Source organism: Lycorma delicatula, chromosome 1 (assembly GCF_047948215.1).
Source record: "Lycorma delicatula isolate Av1 chromosome 1, ASM4794821v1, whole genome shotgun sequence".
NCBI classification, from domain to species: Eukaryota; Metazoa; Arthropoda; class Insecta; order Hemiptera; family Fulgoridae; genus Lycorma; species Lycorma delicatula.
The window spans coordinates 245336622-245354529 of NC_134455.1; the positions used below are offsets into that span (position 1 = coordinate 245336622).

At 31.5% G+C, this 17908-nt stretch overlaps 2 protein-coding genes across 3 annotated transcripts in view; one reads left to right on the forward strand and one right to left on the reverse strand.

Moving 5' to 3' along the window:
* sro (SDR family oxidoreductase shroud) overlaps positions 1-10330 on the reverse strand; it is a 36715-nt gene extending 26385 nt beyond the window's left edge. The window contains exon 1 of the mRNA XM_075375132.1: positions 10171-10330. The gene's annotated coding sequence lies outside the window, so the exon portion shown is untranslated. The remainder of the gene's footprint in view (positions 1-10170) is intronic.
* Positions 10331-10757: 427 nt separating this feature from the next.
* LOC142330085 (DGAT1/2-independent enzyme synthesizing storage lipids) overlaps positions 10758-17908 on the forward strand; it is a 108978-nt gene continuing 101827 nt past the window's right edge. For both annotated transcript variants that reach the window (XM_075375144.1, XM_075375152.1), the window contains exon 1: positions 10758-11014. In XM_075375144.1, the coding sequence (XP_075231259.1) occupies positions 10966-11014 (49 nt within the window). In that variant the 5' untranslated portion in view covers positions 10758-10965. The remainder of the gene's footprint in view (positions 11015-17908) is intronic.

The following is a 17908-nucleotide window of genomic DNA, read 5'->3' on the forward strand; positions in this document are numbered from 1 at the left end:
TTGTTACTAATTATATACTCGTCAGTAAATGGAAACATTTCGAGCGATCCACTTTCCACTCTGTTCTTCCATATAAGAATTTTTTTAACAAAGGCCTCAAGTTTATTTTTTAACATAAACATATTAACGCAGACTCCCTGCATTGATAAATTCATATCATTGATTTTATCAAAAATATCTGCCAAATAGCATAGCTTGAGAAGCCATAAATTATCTTGAAAATAATCGGCCAAATGAGAATTTTACTCTGTTAGAAATATAAGAACTTCATCTTTTAAAGTTAATAATCGTTTCAAACTTCGACCTTTTGATAGCCACCTAACTTCAGCATGTAACAATAAACTTGTATAATCCGAATCCATATCAATGCACAAATTTTTAAACAATCGACTATTAAGTGCTCGACTTTTAATAAAGTTAATGATTTTGACTGCATCAAAAAACACAGTGTTTAATTCTGGTGCAATTTTTTTAACAACAAGTGCCTCTCGGTGAATCATACAATGTGTAAATGTAATATGATCATTTCCAGCTTTAACAAATGCTGTAAAACCAAGATCTTGTCCGGTCATTGCTGCAGCACCGTCCGTGCACACACCAACACAATTTTTCCAATTTAATCCTTCTTTTTCAAAAAACTCATTTACTTTTTTATATATATCTTTTCCACGAGTATGACCTTCCAGAGGACGACAAAACAGTATATCTTCATGAATGCTTCCCTCATAAATATATCTTACAAAAAGTAACAACTGTGCCATTTTTGAAATGTCTGTCGACTCGTCCAGTTGTATTGCAAACTTTGAGCTGTCTTTAAGCCTCATAAGAAGCTGTTGAAATTGATCATTGCTAATGTCTGAAATTCTTTTGGACACAGTGTCATTTGATAATGGAATTTTACTAATTTCAGCAGCATACTGTTTTCCATGAACAATTTCAGACATTCTTATAGCTGCAGGTAGTAAAAGTTGCTCTCCAATAGTAAAAGGCTTTTTCGTTTTTGCTATCAAATACGAAACTTCATACGATGCCAATAGATATTTATCATTCAAAGTAACATACTTCTCCAAACTGTTCTTTTCTTTATTTAATGTTTGCAAAAGACGCTCAAAATATTCTATTGGCTTTTTTGATAACGTTGCATGTTTAGTATTCAAATGTCGTTGCAGTTTTGACGGTTTCATGCTTTCTGCAGCCAAAACTTTGCAAATTAAGCACACTGGTTGTTCTTCATTGTTGTGAGAAGAGCATGTGAAGCCATACTGCAAATATGATTCGTCATATTTTCTTTTTTTTGTTTTGCTAGAAGTCGGATTTGAAGCACTGCAACTTGGTTGTGACGGCGTGGCAGACTTATTAGTTGGAATTTTAATTAGCCATTTATCCATGATGGTTAAATAATAATAAATAATTAAACAAAATGTAGTTGAACTTTAACGTAATAATTAAAAACACCAACTGAAAATTACACAGTAAATACACACATGTCACTACGAAGACAAAGCTGAGTCCAAACTGAAGTACAGACAGAAAAATAACTACACTCGAATCTTTACCAGTGCAATGACAACAAATTACGATCAGATCAACCCCGACGCATGGCGTGTTCAAAGTGTGTAGCGCACAAAGGCACCGTATCACAAAGACGCCGAAAAAGAAGCTTTCATTTAATTTTTTTTATTATTCTTTTATAAAAATAATATGCCGATTCGCCTAGCCTAGCTTGATTATGCTTCCGTATTGTATGTGTAAGGCGACGCGGCGTCTGGGTACTTATAATCACTAAGTTATCTTGCAAACACTTACGCCGGCGGCCAGACATCAATGTCGAACGTTCAGTTGAAAATCGAGGAGCGCGTTGTATTTATTATTTTAAATGCTACTTCCATATTTTCATTTATAGGCCCTACATAACAGTTTTGCATTGCCACTTTTTTCAAAAAATAGTTATAATAAAACTACAATAGTATTTTGTATGATTTTTATTTGTATTTATATTTGTACGTAGTGTGTATACTAATTTTAAAATTTTATTTATAATGATTGAAAAGTATCAGATCTTTGCGACTCCCTTTCAGTAGTCTCGCGACCCCCCTGGGGGTCGCGACCCACAGTTTAAGAAGCCCTGGTATAGAGCACTGTGCCCTATTCTTAATAAATGAAATAGTTGTTATTAAATCTATATCTATCCACATCCATTATGGGGTAAACAACATCATAAGCACTGACTGTTCTGGGCTTTTAACTGAATGACATTTTATTACACTAAGTGTATACAGTGTTTTGGGAGTTTGGCAAAAACTGATTTCATAGCACTATGTGCACATAAGTGTTTTGTGCTTCTATAGGACAGTATGTATCAAGTCCACACTGGCCTCTGTGGCGTGAGTGGTAGTGTCTTAGCCTTTCATCCGGAGGTCCTGGTTTCGAATCCCAGTCAGGCATGGCATTTTCACACACACTAGATCATTCATCTCATCCTCTGAAGCAATACCTAACAGTGGTTTCAGAGGTTAAAAAAAAAGAAGAAAGTACCAAGTCCACAACGTTCTTCATAACTCTTCCACATAGCTCTAACTAATGATTAATTAATGGGTCATATTTTGTTTATATTGTTATATTTTAACTACTCCGTCCATAACATGTTTGAACACACCTACTTTTTATAACAAAATAATTATGTACTTTATTTACAAATTGATTCGGTTTTTTTCATGGCAATTGGATTTAGAACGCTTTTTTGAGTGCATTAAATTGCAATAATAAAAGTACTGCGTGTTTAAATTTAGTACCTATTTTCAGTACTGGAACATTAGTGTATTAGGTATTTTTATAAACTATTTTTCTTATTAATGATGAATTAAATCAAGGAAAATAAACAACATCACGAGGACATAGAATAATGTCAATAGTTTTAGGAGATGACCAAGTATAGATGACAATTAGGAATGATGGTAATTATTTTTTTATACTAATAATAGTCTTCAAGAATCTATCGCCTGTATAATTTAAATTTCAAGGACTTTACTTAAGGAAATATTTTTAATTTTATTATATGTATGCTTTTAAAATTTTTTAATCAATCCATTTTAAGATATAGTTAATTAACATTGATGCCTTAAGAGAAATAAACCCAAACAATTATCCTTACTAATATTATAAATGTGAATGCGAGTTTGTTTGTTTGTTACGCTTTCTTGCAGAAACTACTCAACCGATCATCGTGAAACTTCGTACACATATTCTCAAAGGTATTCCGAAGGACATAGGACACTTTTTAGTAAAAAAAGAACAATATTTTTTCAGGAGGGTAAAAACCTTAGACTGGTAAGTATGATCGTCCAACAAAAAATTTGACCAAATTCAACGCCATCTGGCGTTCCAGTAAGTACATGAAATAATGTGCCAATCCAACACTGTAATACCGATGGTCAAGTCACTATTCAATTGAGTATAGTGCTTCTGCTGTTTCGAATTCTTCTATATTTATTGTTATTCTTCTGTCACTTCTAAGCAATAATAAAACTTTTCCAGTTTTTGAGGTTAGGTGCCTGTTTATTGTTTTACTTCTTTTCAGTTTTTACTCTGTTTTTATCCTAAAATGCCTAAGAAGCGCAAATCTAACCTGTCACTAACCCGCTCACGCAGAACTAAGATGACAACAAGCGAGGCAACAATGTGCTTTGAGGGCTGGTGAAACAACTTCTCAGAGACAAGAAAGGTTAGATGAGCAAGCTGAATGCCAAGCTACCTTAAGAGCAGCTGAAACGCCAATTCAAACACAAATTTGTTTAGAAAGACAAGCTGAACAGCAGGCAGCTATAAGAGCGAGAGAAACTACAGAACAATCGCAGGCGAGAAGAATCGTTCATGCAGAAATGCAAATCACGCGCCGTCAAAATTTCATGCATAATAATTGGTCTGTATTTAATAATTCTGGATTTCAATATGATCCTTCACTTGAATACCATAAGCATTCTTTAATTGGTATTGGCTCAATGAATAGAAAATGTCAGCATTGCGATGCTTTGAAATGGAAAGATGAAACTGCTGGAATGTGCTGTTCCAGTGGTAAAGTTTCACTTCCTTTACATGGTGAACTAGAGGAGACTTTGAAAACTCTATATTTAAGTGTTACAGATGGGTCGAAGCAATTTTTAAGTAAAATCAGAAAGTATAACTCTTGCTTCAAAATGACATCCTTTAGAGTAGATAAAGTGATAAGAATGCCTGGATTTTCACCAACTTTTACTGTACAAGGACAGATATATCATCAAATTGGATCACTTTTTCCAGCAGATAATGAACAGCATAAATTTTTGCAGGTGTATTTTATGGGTGATGAAGAAAATGAAGGAAACCGTCGTTGTCAGTATATTGAAGGAGCCGAAAGAGATACATTATTGAAAATTCCACGAATGTTACACAGCCACAATTTTTTGGTAAATACCTTTAAAAGTGCAATAGAAAACTGGTCTCCAGATAATTACATAGTGGTCATTCATGCTGATCGGACTCCACATGGCGAACATGAGAGGCGTTATAATGGGCTGATGATCAATGAAGTTGCTGTTTTGGTTACTGGTGACCCATGCTCTCCATGAGACATAGTGTTATGGGGACATGATAATAAGCTGAAACGCTTAGCCGATACTCATAAATTTTATGATGCTTTGCAGCACCCATTAATTTTCAGTAAAGGTGAACCAGATATCATTTCAATATTCCAGTCATTAATCCAACAACAAGACAGCCAGTTCCCAATTAAAAATTTCCTGCATGAATTTTTATGCGTATCACATGATGCTTCGAGAGCATGACTTCAATCTCCTTTTGCGGTCAAGGTAACTCTTTCATCAATTCTTGGTAGATATGTATATTAAAGTAGAGAACGAACGCCTTCATTACATTTCTATAAACCAGACAAAATTACGAGCTGAAAATTACATTCATCTATAAGATGCGATTAGCGCAGATGGTAATATTAGACCTAACGACACAGGCAAGATTGTTATTCTGCCTTCTACTTTTGTGAACAGTCCCCGTTATCTGCATGAATACACTCAAGATGCTTTCGCTTATGTACAAACTTACGGCAGGCCTGACCACTTTGTAACTTTTACCTGTAATCCTTCGGGGCAGGATGTACCTAAAGAGCTAATGCCCGGGCAAAAAGCCACTGATCGACATAACATAGCTGCTCGTGTATTTCGTTTAAAGGTTCACCGTGAGTGAAGCCGCAGGTAAAAGCTAGTAGATTAATAATTTCAACAACAAAATAATATTTTATTATTGTTTGTGTTGCCAATCAATGATTTAGTTACTAAACTAGACTTACTTTAAAAATATTTAAGATAAAGGATATTTATACAGCATTTACAGCGGTCTGCCAGAATTGTTGTATAAAGAGCTAATGCAACTCACGTTTTGCTTTACTACTGGTTGCTCTTGCTTTGACAATGGAGTTGTGGGCCTTCCCATCTAGTATAGGTAGATGTTGATCTTATTTTTAGTTGTAATTTCTTGTCACTGTTAGGCAATGCAATAAAATTTTTTTCTTAAGATCATATGAGATGCCATTTATATAGTATCCACCAACACTGTAATACTATAACGTAATGTATTATCAAAATTGTACAATTATTATTAAGAATATTGAGGATTATTCTTGGTTGAAGATTTTTCTAGATTTAGTAATTAATAAATTCAACTGCTATCAAGATATGGTTATTACTTACAAAAAACAGTCATCAGCAGCAGAGTGAAAATGAAACTGATAATGTATCAACAACTGAAGAACCAACATGTTCCAAATACATTTTGAAAGTTGAAGATCTAACTAACACTAGAAATGAAGCTTCTTCTGACTTTAAAGTGTTCCAAGAATACTTTCAGTTAAGTTCTAGTGAAGCAGATGACACTTCAGTACCCACCGGGTTGGTCTGGTGGTTAATGCGTCTTCCCAAATCAGCTGATTTGGAAGTCGAGAGTTACAGCGTTCAAGTCCTAGTAAAGCCAGATATTTTTATACGGATTTGAATACTAGATCATGGATACCGGTGTTCTTTGGTGGTTGGGTTTCAATTAACCACACATCTCAGGAATGGTCGAACTGAGAATGTACAAGACTAACACTTCATTTACACTCATACATATCATCCTCATTATCCTCTGAAGAATTATCTAAACGGTAGTTACCGGAGGCTAAACAGGAAAAAGAAAGAAAGAAAGATGACACTTCAGAAAATAATGATTATGTCCCAACAACAGATTCAGTTTCTTCCACAAATACTGATGACTAAGGAAATTCCCAAGAGAAAAGAAAAAGCAAGGTTGTGAATAACCTTCTGTTGTTAAAACAGATATTACACAGATAGGTAGGAAATGAGTAAGACACCCTGATAAATGGAAAAGCAATAAGCATTACTTGAAACATTTAGCTGGAGAAGAATACATGAGCCTAAGAGGAAAGAATGTGGCTGCAAGAATTGTTAAACTACCCTGTTCTTGCAGGATGAAATGAAAGGAAATAATTTCTGATGATAGTAGAATGAGCATTTTTTAAATGTATTGAGATTCTAACAAAAATCATGATATGAAAAGATAATACATAAGATCTTGCTTACAAGTGAAACACAAAGAACAAAGCAGAAGTAGAGGTGACAATAAAGGAGAGAAATCTTTAGTTTATGATTTTCATATAAATTATAATTTTGTTAGAGCATGTCATGTTTCTAAATGCATTGTCCATTTCAATATTTAAAAAAATGAAGAAACAGTAGGATTAATAAAAACTGATCAAAGGGGAAAGCATGTTCTTATCACCAAAACACTAGATGATGTAATTGCAAAGGTTATATGCAACATATTGCATCTTTTCCTAGCTGTAACAGTCACTTTTCATGTGATAAAACCGAAAGGAAATATTTAAATCCAAATCTAAATATAGAAACAATGCATCAATTATAGTTACAATATACCATCTAAAAATGTAGCGAAGAAATGGTTATATTCACAAATTTTCAACACAAAATTTAATTATCTTTTAGGATTTCAGATTCCGACAAGTGTGATGATTGTGATTCTTACTCTGCAAAAATTTGTGGTATAATCTCCTTGGAAAAAAGAAACTTCTAAGAACAAAACATGATTTGCATATGAGGTGCGACAATAAAGTAATGAGACTGATGTGAAAAAAATGTTGCTTACCGTTTTAGTCATGTTTAGTGTTCTCTCCTTCAAAGTAGTTCGCATCTGATTGCACACACTTATTCCAGCGCTTCTGGCATTGATGGTAATATTTCTGGAACTCATCTTTTGTAATATCCTCGTCACAGCTTTTTGGACATCGTGTTGTTTGAAAATGGTGTCCCTTGACCGCCATTTTGACTCTTGGAAATAGAAAAAAGTCGCACGGAGCGATATCTGGTGAATAAGGTGGCTGTGGTAGTACTGAAATTTATTTTGAGGTTAAAAATTGCTGTACTGACAGAGCAGTATGGGATGGCGCATTATCATGATGCAGAATCCAATTATCAGCAATGTTGGCACGGACACGAAGAACTCGTTTACAAAGTCTTTCTAAAATTTCTTTGTAGAAATATCGGTTAACTGTTTGTCCAGGAGGCACCCACTCTATGAACAATTCCCTTGGAATCGAAGAAGCACAAAAGCATGCATTTCACTTTTGACTTTGACATGCGAGCTTTTTTTGGTCTGGGTGATCCCTTTGAGCATCATTGCGAACTTTGGCGTTTTGTCTCTGGATCGTATTGAAAAAACCAACCTTCATCACCAGTGATAACACGGCTCAACAAATCTGGATTGATTTCCGTTTGCTCTAACAGATTGGCTGCCACATTTTTCCGTGTTTCTATCTGTTGTTGTGTGAGATTTTTGGGGACCATTTTTGCATAAATCTTTCTCATACCAAGATCTTCAGTTAATATCAGACGAACCGTTTCTCGATCGATGAGTTCTTCTGCAATCATTTTCACGGATAATCTTCGATCAGATCGTACGATTTCACGCACCCTGGTCAAGTTGACATCTGTTCGTGAGGTTGATGGTCGTCTACTGCGGTCTTCATCTTCAACATTTGTTCTGCCTTCACTAAAAATTTTATGCCACCGAAAAACTTGAGCTCTTGACATAACCTCCTCTCCAAAAGCCTTCTGAAGCTTACCGTAAGTTGTCGTCACGTTTTCACCTGATTTAACGCAAAAAGAAATGGTATACTGTTGTGCAATATTTTGCGGTTTCATTTCTGTGATGAGAGACACAAACACGTGTTCACTTATTACACCACAACTCACGACTGAGCAGTTGCATCAATGTGCCGCTTGGACTAGAAGTAGCTTATAGACCAAGGTCAAAGATGGTGTGCCTACGCAAGCTGCAGGGTTGCCACATCTTGCAAAGAAAAATCAGTCTCATTACTTTATTGTCGCACCTCGTACTTCAGTCTGCCTTAAGATACCAAAAAAAAACTCTAGATATAGAAGCTGAAAAACTAAATTCAAACATTAAAGTACTTACTGCAAATTTGCAGATATGTTTGCCGACCCCAGTTCTAACTAACACTATAACATTTTATAAATGTAAGTTATGGACATTTAACTATACGTTGTATGATAATGCAAATGGAAAAGCATTTTTCATTATATCGGTTAAGGCAAAAAGTGGGTGGAGGTGGAAATGAAATTGCATCAGGAATTTTGAAGTGAGTTGACAATATACCGAATTCTGATATATATGTAATTAATATATGGTCTGACAATTGCTACGGGTAAAATAAAAATATTTTGATAATCATGTAATTATTTTACATACTTCACAAATCAAAGAAATAAATTTAAAAAAATTATCAAAGGGCCACATTCATATGGAAGCATATAACATTCATGTTCAAACTGAAAAAAAAAGAAGACAAAACTTACAATTCTGACATCCTGGGATTGGCAACAATTTGTTTGCAACTGCTCTGCTAAATACACAGTATTTAATATCAAAATCAATGATTTTAAAAATTTTAAATATCATTATCAAAATGTTGGCAAGTCAAACATAATCATGTTAAATGAAATTCCCTTGTTTATAGAAAAAGACATTAATAAAGAACCACTTTTATTGTCACTATGTACCCATGTAAAGGTTCGATGACAAATCATTGCAAAGTTGTATGTAAAGAAAAACATTGAATGAACATGAAATATTCAGTGAAATCAATTTTGTAAGAAGTAAAAGACAAGATGAACAGTTAGAATTATCTTCAGAACCCTTAAAATTAATTAGAAATATAAGCAAACCAATTCCTGCACTAAAGCTTAAGGACATACTATCATTATTACAGTTTATACCCACAGAATGCCATCCATTTTACTAAACGAAAGTGACTTCAGTAGTCTGACAGTGATTAACAAGTTTGATAAAATATTATTTCATTTTTAGGCCCGTTTAATATATTTAAAAAAATTTAAGTTATCATACTTTAAAACAGATTATGTTTTGTATAGTTCAACTTTTAATAATTTAAAATTTTTTATTGAATTAAAAAAATATAATATTCCATTTGTAATGTTATGAAACTTTTATATCAATAAAATGACTTATAAAAAAATGTTTTTAATTGTAATAAAATGTTGACTTAATCCAAATTGTCATATAACATAAGTCCATGATTATAACATAATAAAATTGTTTCACACCATATCATACAGGTAGAAAATCCTTTCTAACCCTTTTTTTCCTATTTAGCCTCCAGTAATTACCTTTCAGATAATACTTCAGAGGAAAGCTAGAAACCCCTAAGTTCATTTATTTTCGATTTAAACAAATTTTGGTTTTTCATATGTAGGTAACTTTTAGAATCTGTCTAAATAACATAATTTCACATGACAGTGTACGCGAAATGATTTTTCTAAACTCAGAAATTCAAAAAGAAATACAAAAAATTATCTTATTTTAAAATGTTTTATAGTGTAAAAAAGTGAAAATGTGACATTGTGTTCTTCCGATGCACTGTAATAGTAAACAAATGAATGATGCTTTGCTGTACACATCTTCATTTAAAAAAGTCAAGAAACCGATTCAATTTTTGAAATACAAATTTATCAAACACCTGAAAAAACACAGGTAAAACAAATCTTTAAATTAACCGTTATCACTTACTTTTGATTCTGGTTTCTCTGTAAATAATAAACAAGAATGAAACAAACTGACTTATACAATTTGGAACAAGTGAAATACAAGCAGACTTCCAGTGTTTGACAAACAAGAATGAACTACTATTTGAATAAAATATACTACTGATTTTAAAGTCTAATTTTATCTTTTTGTATAACCTTCAAATTTTAAACTTTTAAATTTTCACAGTATATGACGGAAGATACTAAACAAACAAAACAAACTGTTACTTAAAAATAGATACCATTAAAAAAAATATATATATATGGGACAAGTTTCTGCGGGAAAATTATTACTCAATAATTTTTTCTAAAACCTTCTGACCAAGAATTACAAATAATATATAATACTCCATATAATGTTACAAATTAGTCATATAATTTGAACAACTTAAATTCAGGTTAGAATTACGATTAACTGTGTGGATTATAAAACATTAGTTATTATGGGTCGGAAAAAAATTTCTATGAATTGTAAAAAAACGTCTTATATTCGTAATACACGATACGATTTTTTTCTGTCGATCTGTTCAGACTGAATCTCAGTGACGTAGTGTTTTTGTTATCTAACGACTGTCTACCGAGAACAGTAGCGCTCAATTTTTTCAGTTTGTTGTCTATGCTGCTTGTGAGACTGAACCAGTTTATTTTATTTCATTATGAAAGCCCAAACTGATATTTAATCGTAGCAGAATAAAAATTTAGTTTGGGTTTTAGCGAATAACTTTTCAGTAAAGTCTAATTTTACCTTTTGTCTTTATCATGCAATTAATTTCAAAAAATGTTTTCTTTTCTTGGAGATTGGATATATTCTGTTGAACAGTTTCTTGGTAAGATATGTGCGCTGTTATTTCATTTTCTCAATTTTAATTTGTTTACTGGTGAATTTGACATTTTTATCCACAAATAAAAATGTCCTTTGTAAGCCAATTTAGATTTAACCTTCGGATCATTTTCACTGAGAAAATGTGTTTCAGGATTGTTGACATAACTCTATTTTTATATACACTTGCCGAGTTTTATCATTAGCCGTTATGAAAAACCTTATGATTTCAGGTTAGGAGTATTTGAGTTACTCAGCTGATATAATTTTAGGTTATGTACTTACTGTACGAGGATGTTTATAGTTATTTGATTCATTCGTGAAATAATTTTTTTTACATCCGTTAATTTTTGTTACCTAGTTTATGAGATTGATAGATATTACTTTTTTAATTAGGAAGTAGTATTAATTAAAAAAAAAAAATACAATTTGTTTTGCACATCTCTACCTGCAGTTTGAATTACCAAAGTTGAATTTTTTTTCTGTTTAACCTCAGGGACCACTGTTAGATATTGCTTCTGAGAATGAGATAATTGATTTGTAGCGTGTGTGAAAATGCCAGGCGTGATTGGTTTCGAGCCTGGGACCTAAGTTGAATTTAACAGCATGTTAACTAACTGATTATTGTCTTTTCCAAAGTAGATGTTAAATTTAACTAGGTATTGTGTGTGTATGATGTTTAATTGGAAATTGGTTAAACTAAAACACCCAATTTGTAGGTTTGTAATTTGGGCCACCTTTTTTTAACGATTTTAATTTTTAATGCCTCAGACATTTGCACTGTATAAATTCATTAATTATATATTAACATTTTTTTTAAGTTATACAGAAAGTATTGATGTTTGTTTATTGTTCAAATATATAAGATACTATACTGCAATCGCTGAATTAATTTATTACACATAATTTTAAAATACAGATTTTCAGGTATTAAATCTTAATTTAATAATTAAATATGTATAATTATACAGTACAATGCATAATTCTAGCCTGCAGTTGAAGGGATATTCCATTTTAATTCAACAAATTGTAAGTGTATCACTATTTTTGATGATGATATTTGTTATATAACTACCCACCTTTTAGTGGCCAAAAAATATTTTTTTATATTTAAAAAAAAAATTTTCTTGAGTAATACACTATTTTCTAACTTGCCAACAGGTAAAAACAGCCATTTTTGTTACTTTTTCCATGAGCTGTAGCATTCTTATTTTACATCGTACAGAGGGTCGATAAGTGCTTTTTGGAAAGGGTAAAGATGGAACTTCATCTTAACGTACTCAAAATTAATTTTGTTACATAACCAAATCTTGTAATGTTTACTGAAGCTATTTTTACAAATTTTGCGTCCAAAATAAGTAATGAAGGCCTTAAGGTAACAAACCTATTTTTTAACTTTTAACTCTTAGGTACTAGTAGTTTTTATAAATAAAAAAAAAAAATGGATTCTTACCAAGTGTCCTTCATTAGAAAAATGGTTGCCAAATTGTAAGATTTTGAAAATATTTAATTTTTTTAGCCCAAAAACCACGTGTGGGATAGATAGGTGGCAAAAATCTGAAATGTTTATAGCAATAAGTACTTTTTATGTACTTTTAAAATTTATTTTGTTACTCAAAAGGGGTTGACGAATAATGAAGCCAACAAAACTGCAAAAACACTGATCCTTCTAACCATAAACAACATATCCAAAAATACTGATTTTATATATTTTTTCAGATTATAAAAATTAAAACAACTCATTATAATGAATAAATTGATAATTAATAAATAATCAATTACAAAATGATAATTCAAATACATTAACAAGTTGTTCAGTTCACTTTAAACTTATTTTACCTCTGCTAATGGAAGTTATACATAAATCTTGCACTTTTTGATAACAAACATAACATAACTTAGTGCTCCTGCCATTTTTTTATTGAGTAGAACTGTTAAGTACTCATTCACCTTTGGTGTAATGGTGTGTCCTCTTCCAGTAATTGATGGAAAAAGCTTTGAAGGTGTGAGAATCTTTAAAATATTTTCCAGTTGAACCCTTGTTTGATTATCCCTCAGTGATTTCTTGAATGAAATATGAGTACTCTGCAGATGGAAAAAGTGTATTCCATATTCATCTTCATTTTCTTGTATTTTGACTTTGCCTAATCACTACTTGCCATCGCATATGCAGCAAACATAATTTTTACGTATTGGCTTTGCTAAACTTATAAAACAATCAGAAACGCTAATGCCCTTGTGTACCGATAGTAATGTAAATGTTTCTGATTCAGAGGTTGCCCAGATTTTCAGAATACATTTCTTGGCTTGGAACATAACTGTGAAAGATTATTGTTTCTGGGACTGTTGTGAATATCTGATAATGAGAACTGAGGTATTCTTCAGTCTCTTGAACACCTTTATTAAAGTAAAAAGTAGATGTTATATTTTTAGTATTGTCTTTGCAATGATTGTACATTTCAGAAGGTGTAACAATTTGATTGTTGACTGTTCTTTGAAGGCTTGTCTTAGTCACAATCGTTTTTACAGTTCCATCAGTACCATCACATGGTCCTTTTCCATGGTATGAGGCAAATCAATGCCATTCAGCTGCTATTTCAAGATCTTCTTGATGATAGCACAAATTTATAAAATTTATTTTGTTTTTGTACTGGGCTGAGGAGCCATTAGAAAAATGAAAAAAATTGTTTAATTTGTGGTAACAGTGTTTTTACTTTATCTATAACTTACTTTTGGAAGCAGAAGAATGATGTACTATTATGCTTCAAGTACTCACTAATCACACAGTAGCTTTGTTTTTGTAATTTTCCTTCTTTTTTTAAATATATGAGAAATGGGTGTACTTTGGCGTTTGTTTTTGACCAATGGTATGACGACCTCACCTGTATCACAAAAGGAAAATTTTGAGACAAGTCTCCGATTACAATACATTCACCCTCCAACAACTTTTTCCTTTTAATATTGAGGAAATTAGCTTGTTTCTTTGCTACAATATGATACCATTTTAGATTGTTAAAATTTTCAGTAAGTTTATCTAAGTACTCTTGAAATGGAAGAATTTGAGTAGTTAGTTCACAACAGTCAATAGAAACTCACTGTTTGAAGATAATTTCAGAGTCAAAATTATCTCAGCTCTCTTGCAGTAATCATTAATGCCTGGACATTTTTCACACTGACAGCATGCACATTTTATTTTCTATATCACTTACCACGATTGAAAGGAGAATTTTACAATCCAGTTTTATTTTTAGAGCAGATAACGTGAGTTTTACATTTTGGTGGGTGACACATTCACAGAGTGAGTACCTGACCCACCAGCCAAAACACTAAATTTAGGTCTTAAATCGCAAATTTTGAAAAAAAAACAATTTTTAAATTGAAGGCTGTGTACAGTTCTTTTAAGTTACATAAGATAAGCCTTTTTTGAATATTAATTTTCTTCTCGTCACCTTTTCTTACAAAGACACAATCCTTCTTGCCTGGCATCATTCGGCTGTACTCATCATTCTGGTCACATCTTGGACACATTTAATAACATTTTCATCAGTTACATGACTGGGGGTTTTTTGCCTATTTGGGGCAAAATTCCACTTCTTTTTAACTAATTGTTTGGATTGACAGGCTAAATACTAACAATAAAGTAATTTTGAATTTTTTGAATGCTACAGCTGCTTGGTAATAAACTTAAAATATTAATTTTTACCTGGATTGTTGTGACTTTTTCTTTTTATCCTTTATTTTAATGATTAATTCTTCATATTACTTACCCAAATCAGTATAATTTTGTTGTACTAAACTGGTTTCTTCTATGGAAATCGAAGGAATCTTTTAATTTACTGGAAATTGACTTGGCTATTTTTGTAACTTTATTTTTTAAAATTGATTCCTTTGTGCTGCTCTATAATTTTTGAACCTTAACAGGGGAAATGCCAAGTGCTGAACAAGCTTTATTCACCAACTCTACTGTAACACATTGAGTCTCAAATATATCTTGACAATCCGATTCGCTTTCTGTATCATGTGGTTTTTGTATTTTGTTTAAGGATTTTGTACATGATGCTCTATCCGGAATTAATTTTAAATTATTTGCTTGTTGAAAGTGTCAAAAAGATTTCTTAACCGGTTTAGTATGACAGCTAAATGGGTCAGTGAAATATTTTCCATTAATATGAAAATATTTATCTAAATATTCTGTTTTATGATAAGTACAGATATTTTTTGTTTCAGTATATCCACTTCTTAAAGGAATCAGTGTTATTTGCTGTTCAGTAAACTTTAAAATATCATGCAATACTGAAGATCTATTGTAAGTCAATTTGTGACATACTGTTTCAGTGTAAATGCCAATGGAACACTCCATAATCTGTTTTTATAAAATGCAAGGAATCTTACAATAACAATGCAGTTAGTATAACTTATAAAACTACCAATTGCACCTCACTTTGTCTTATCCTAGTTTTTCTACAGCTAAAATAAAAATTTCTCTAATTAATAAAATTAAAAATAAAAGAGAAGTTCACTGCTAATAAAATTACATTATAAACAAGTATAAATTACCTAACCACAGTATTAACACTACCAACAATACAACATACCACATTGAAATCAAAACAGTAACTGAACCTTCTACAATGTTTACATTTTGGATTACGCAAACATTCATGCCCATGCATGTCTATTCACTTTCGTGTTTAAACATGAGTTTATGTGTATGAGTCATATTTTAAGTCTCAAACTACTAGAATATAAGCTATCTCATTATAGGCATATCAAAATATTTTGAATAGTAGGCCTACATTTTTATCTGAAAAAATACATGCTTTGAATTTTTTGGATACATTGTTCACGATTAGAAGGAACAGTGTTTTTAGCGGTTTTGATGGCTTCATTACTCGTCATCCCTTTTGAGTAACAAAATAAATTTTATATGTTTTTAAAGTACATAAAGGGTACTTACTGCTGTAAACATTTCAGATTTTTTGCCACCTGTCCCACATATGGTTTTTGGGCCTCAAAATGAAACATTTTCACAATCTTCAATCTTACAATTTGTTGGCTATTTTTCAATGAAGAACACTTGGAAATGGTTCAATTTTTTATTTATAAGTACTGCTAGTACCTAAGAGTTAAAAGAAAAACAAACCTGTTACCCTAAGCTTTTCATTATTTACTTTTGGCCCAAAATTTGAAAAAAAAACAATTTGTAAACGTAACTTCACTAAACATTACAAGATTTGGTTTTGTAACAAAATGAATTTTGGGTACACTAAGATGAAGTTCCATTTTTACTTTTTCCAAAAAGCTCTTTTTGCCCTCTGTATGATGTAAAATAAGAATGTTACACTTCATGGTAAAAGTGATGAAAGTGGCTGTTTTTACCTGATGGCAAGTTAGAAAATAGTCTACTAGTCAAGAAACATTTTTTTTTTCTAAATATAAAAAAATATTTTTTTGGCTACTACAAGGTGGGTAGTTATCATATACTAAATATAATCAAAATAAAAAATAGTGATGCAATAAAAGTTTTGAAAATTTGTTGATTTAAAATGGAATACCCCTGAATAGAAAACACAGATTAAATGAGTTGTGAAAGTAGATCACTTTAAAATAATCAGTACGAGTTTCTGCAAACTTCTATTCAGGTGGATTTATGCTAAACAGAATTTACCCATCATGGCTCATTACATTCATCCATCATCATTAAAAATTAATTTTCATTGATAAATTACATTCTGTTTTATGCATCAATAGGGTTTTTATTTCACACTGTTAATTTGTGTATTAATCTTTTTTGTTTCTTATGAATAAATAGGTTCATAGAATGGATTTTTTTTTTGTACTTAACATGAGAAGATTATTTCGTGATTTGTTTTCTGTGAAAAAATGAATCACGATCTATCTTCTTCAATTTATTTGCATGTACAAATAAATTGATATTTAAAAGTTAAATTTGTTTTAAAAGTGATATTTTAAAATAACTGTACAATTAAAAAATTCATTGTTTTGCCTTATTATTAACAGTATGTTATTTAAAACTACGTTAACTGAATTAGTATATAATACTAATTACAACATCAAACAAGTCATTCCTTTGGCAGTCCTTAGCTGTTTTCTTTTTTTTTGAATAAATTGTTATCAAATATAATATGTTAATTGTGAGAGGGAACAAATCATATTGCACAATGTCAAGAAATTTATAGTGTTAATTGGTAGTTGTTGAGTGTGAAAATTCATAACTGGCACTTTGGAATTGTTCGTGTTAAGCAGTGGTAGGTGGCTCTGAAGTATTCCTCATGACTGCTCCCATGATGTAGATTAGGTACAGATCCTGTGTGTGAAAAAAGTTGTGTGACCATGTTTGTTCAAAAGTGAAAAAAAGTTTACAGTATATTTTTTGAAGAATATTTTTGTTACTCGTCATTATGCATTTGAGAGAATCAAGATATCAATATTGGTAAGTGATTTTAATTAACTTTAGCATATTTAGTTTTATTTCTTTAAGAATGTGTTAAATTTTAGATCGATGGCTAGTTTCATGTGTTTGAGAGTCCATAACCTACCATCACTCCCATGTGTATTGATATTTACATTGCATATTGACAATTGTAGAGTGATGTTATAACCAAGAGATTGATGTACACTAATTGCATATCTTTTTATAACAATTCTGAAGCCCTACAACTTTCTCGTGCATTAAACAATGGAATCCATAATTTACATTAAATTTCAGGAAAAAAAGCAGAAAAAAGTATATAAAAAAATTTTTCTGTACAAATTCAATCTATCTGCAGGACCTGTTGGGTAGTTGAAGGCAATATATATATAGCACAGTACATTAAAAAATTCTATGAATTCAAATATTGATCGCTAGTGTACAAGAATAATTTTCCTCGTTTAAAAT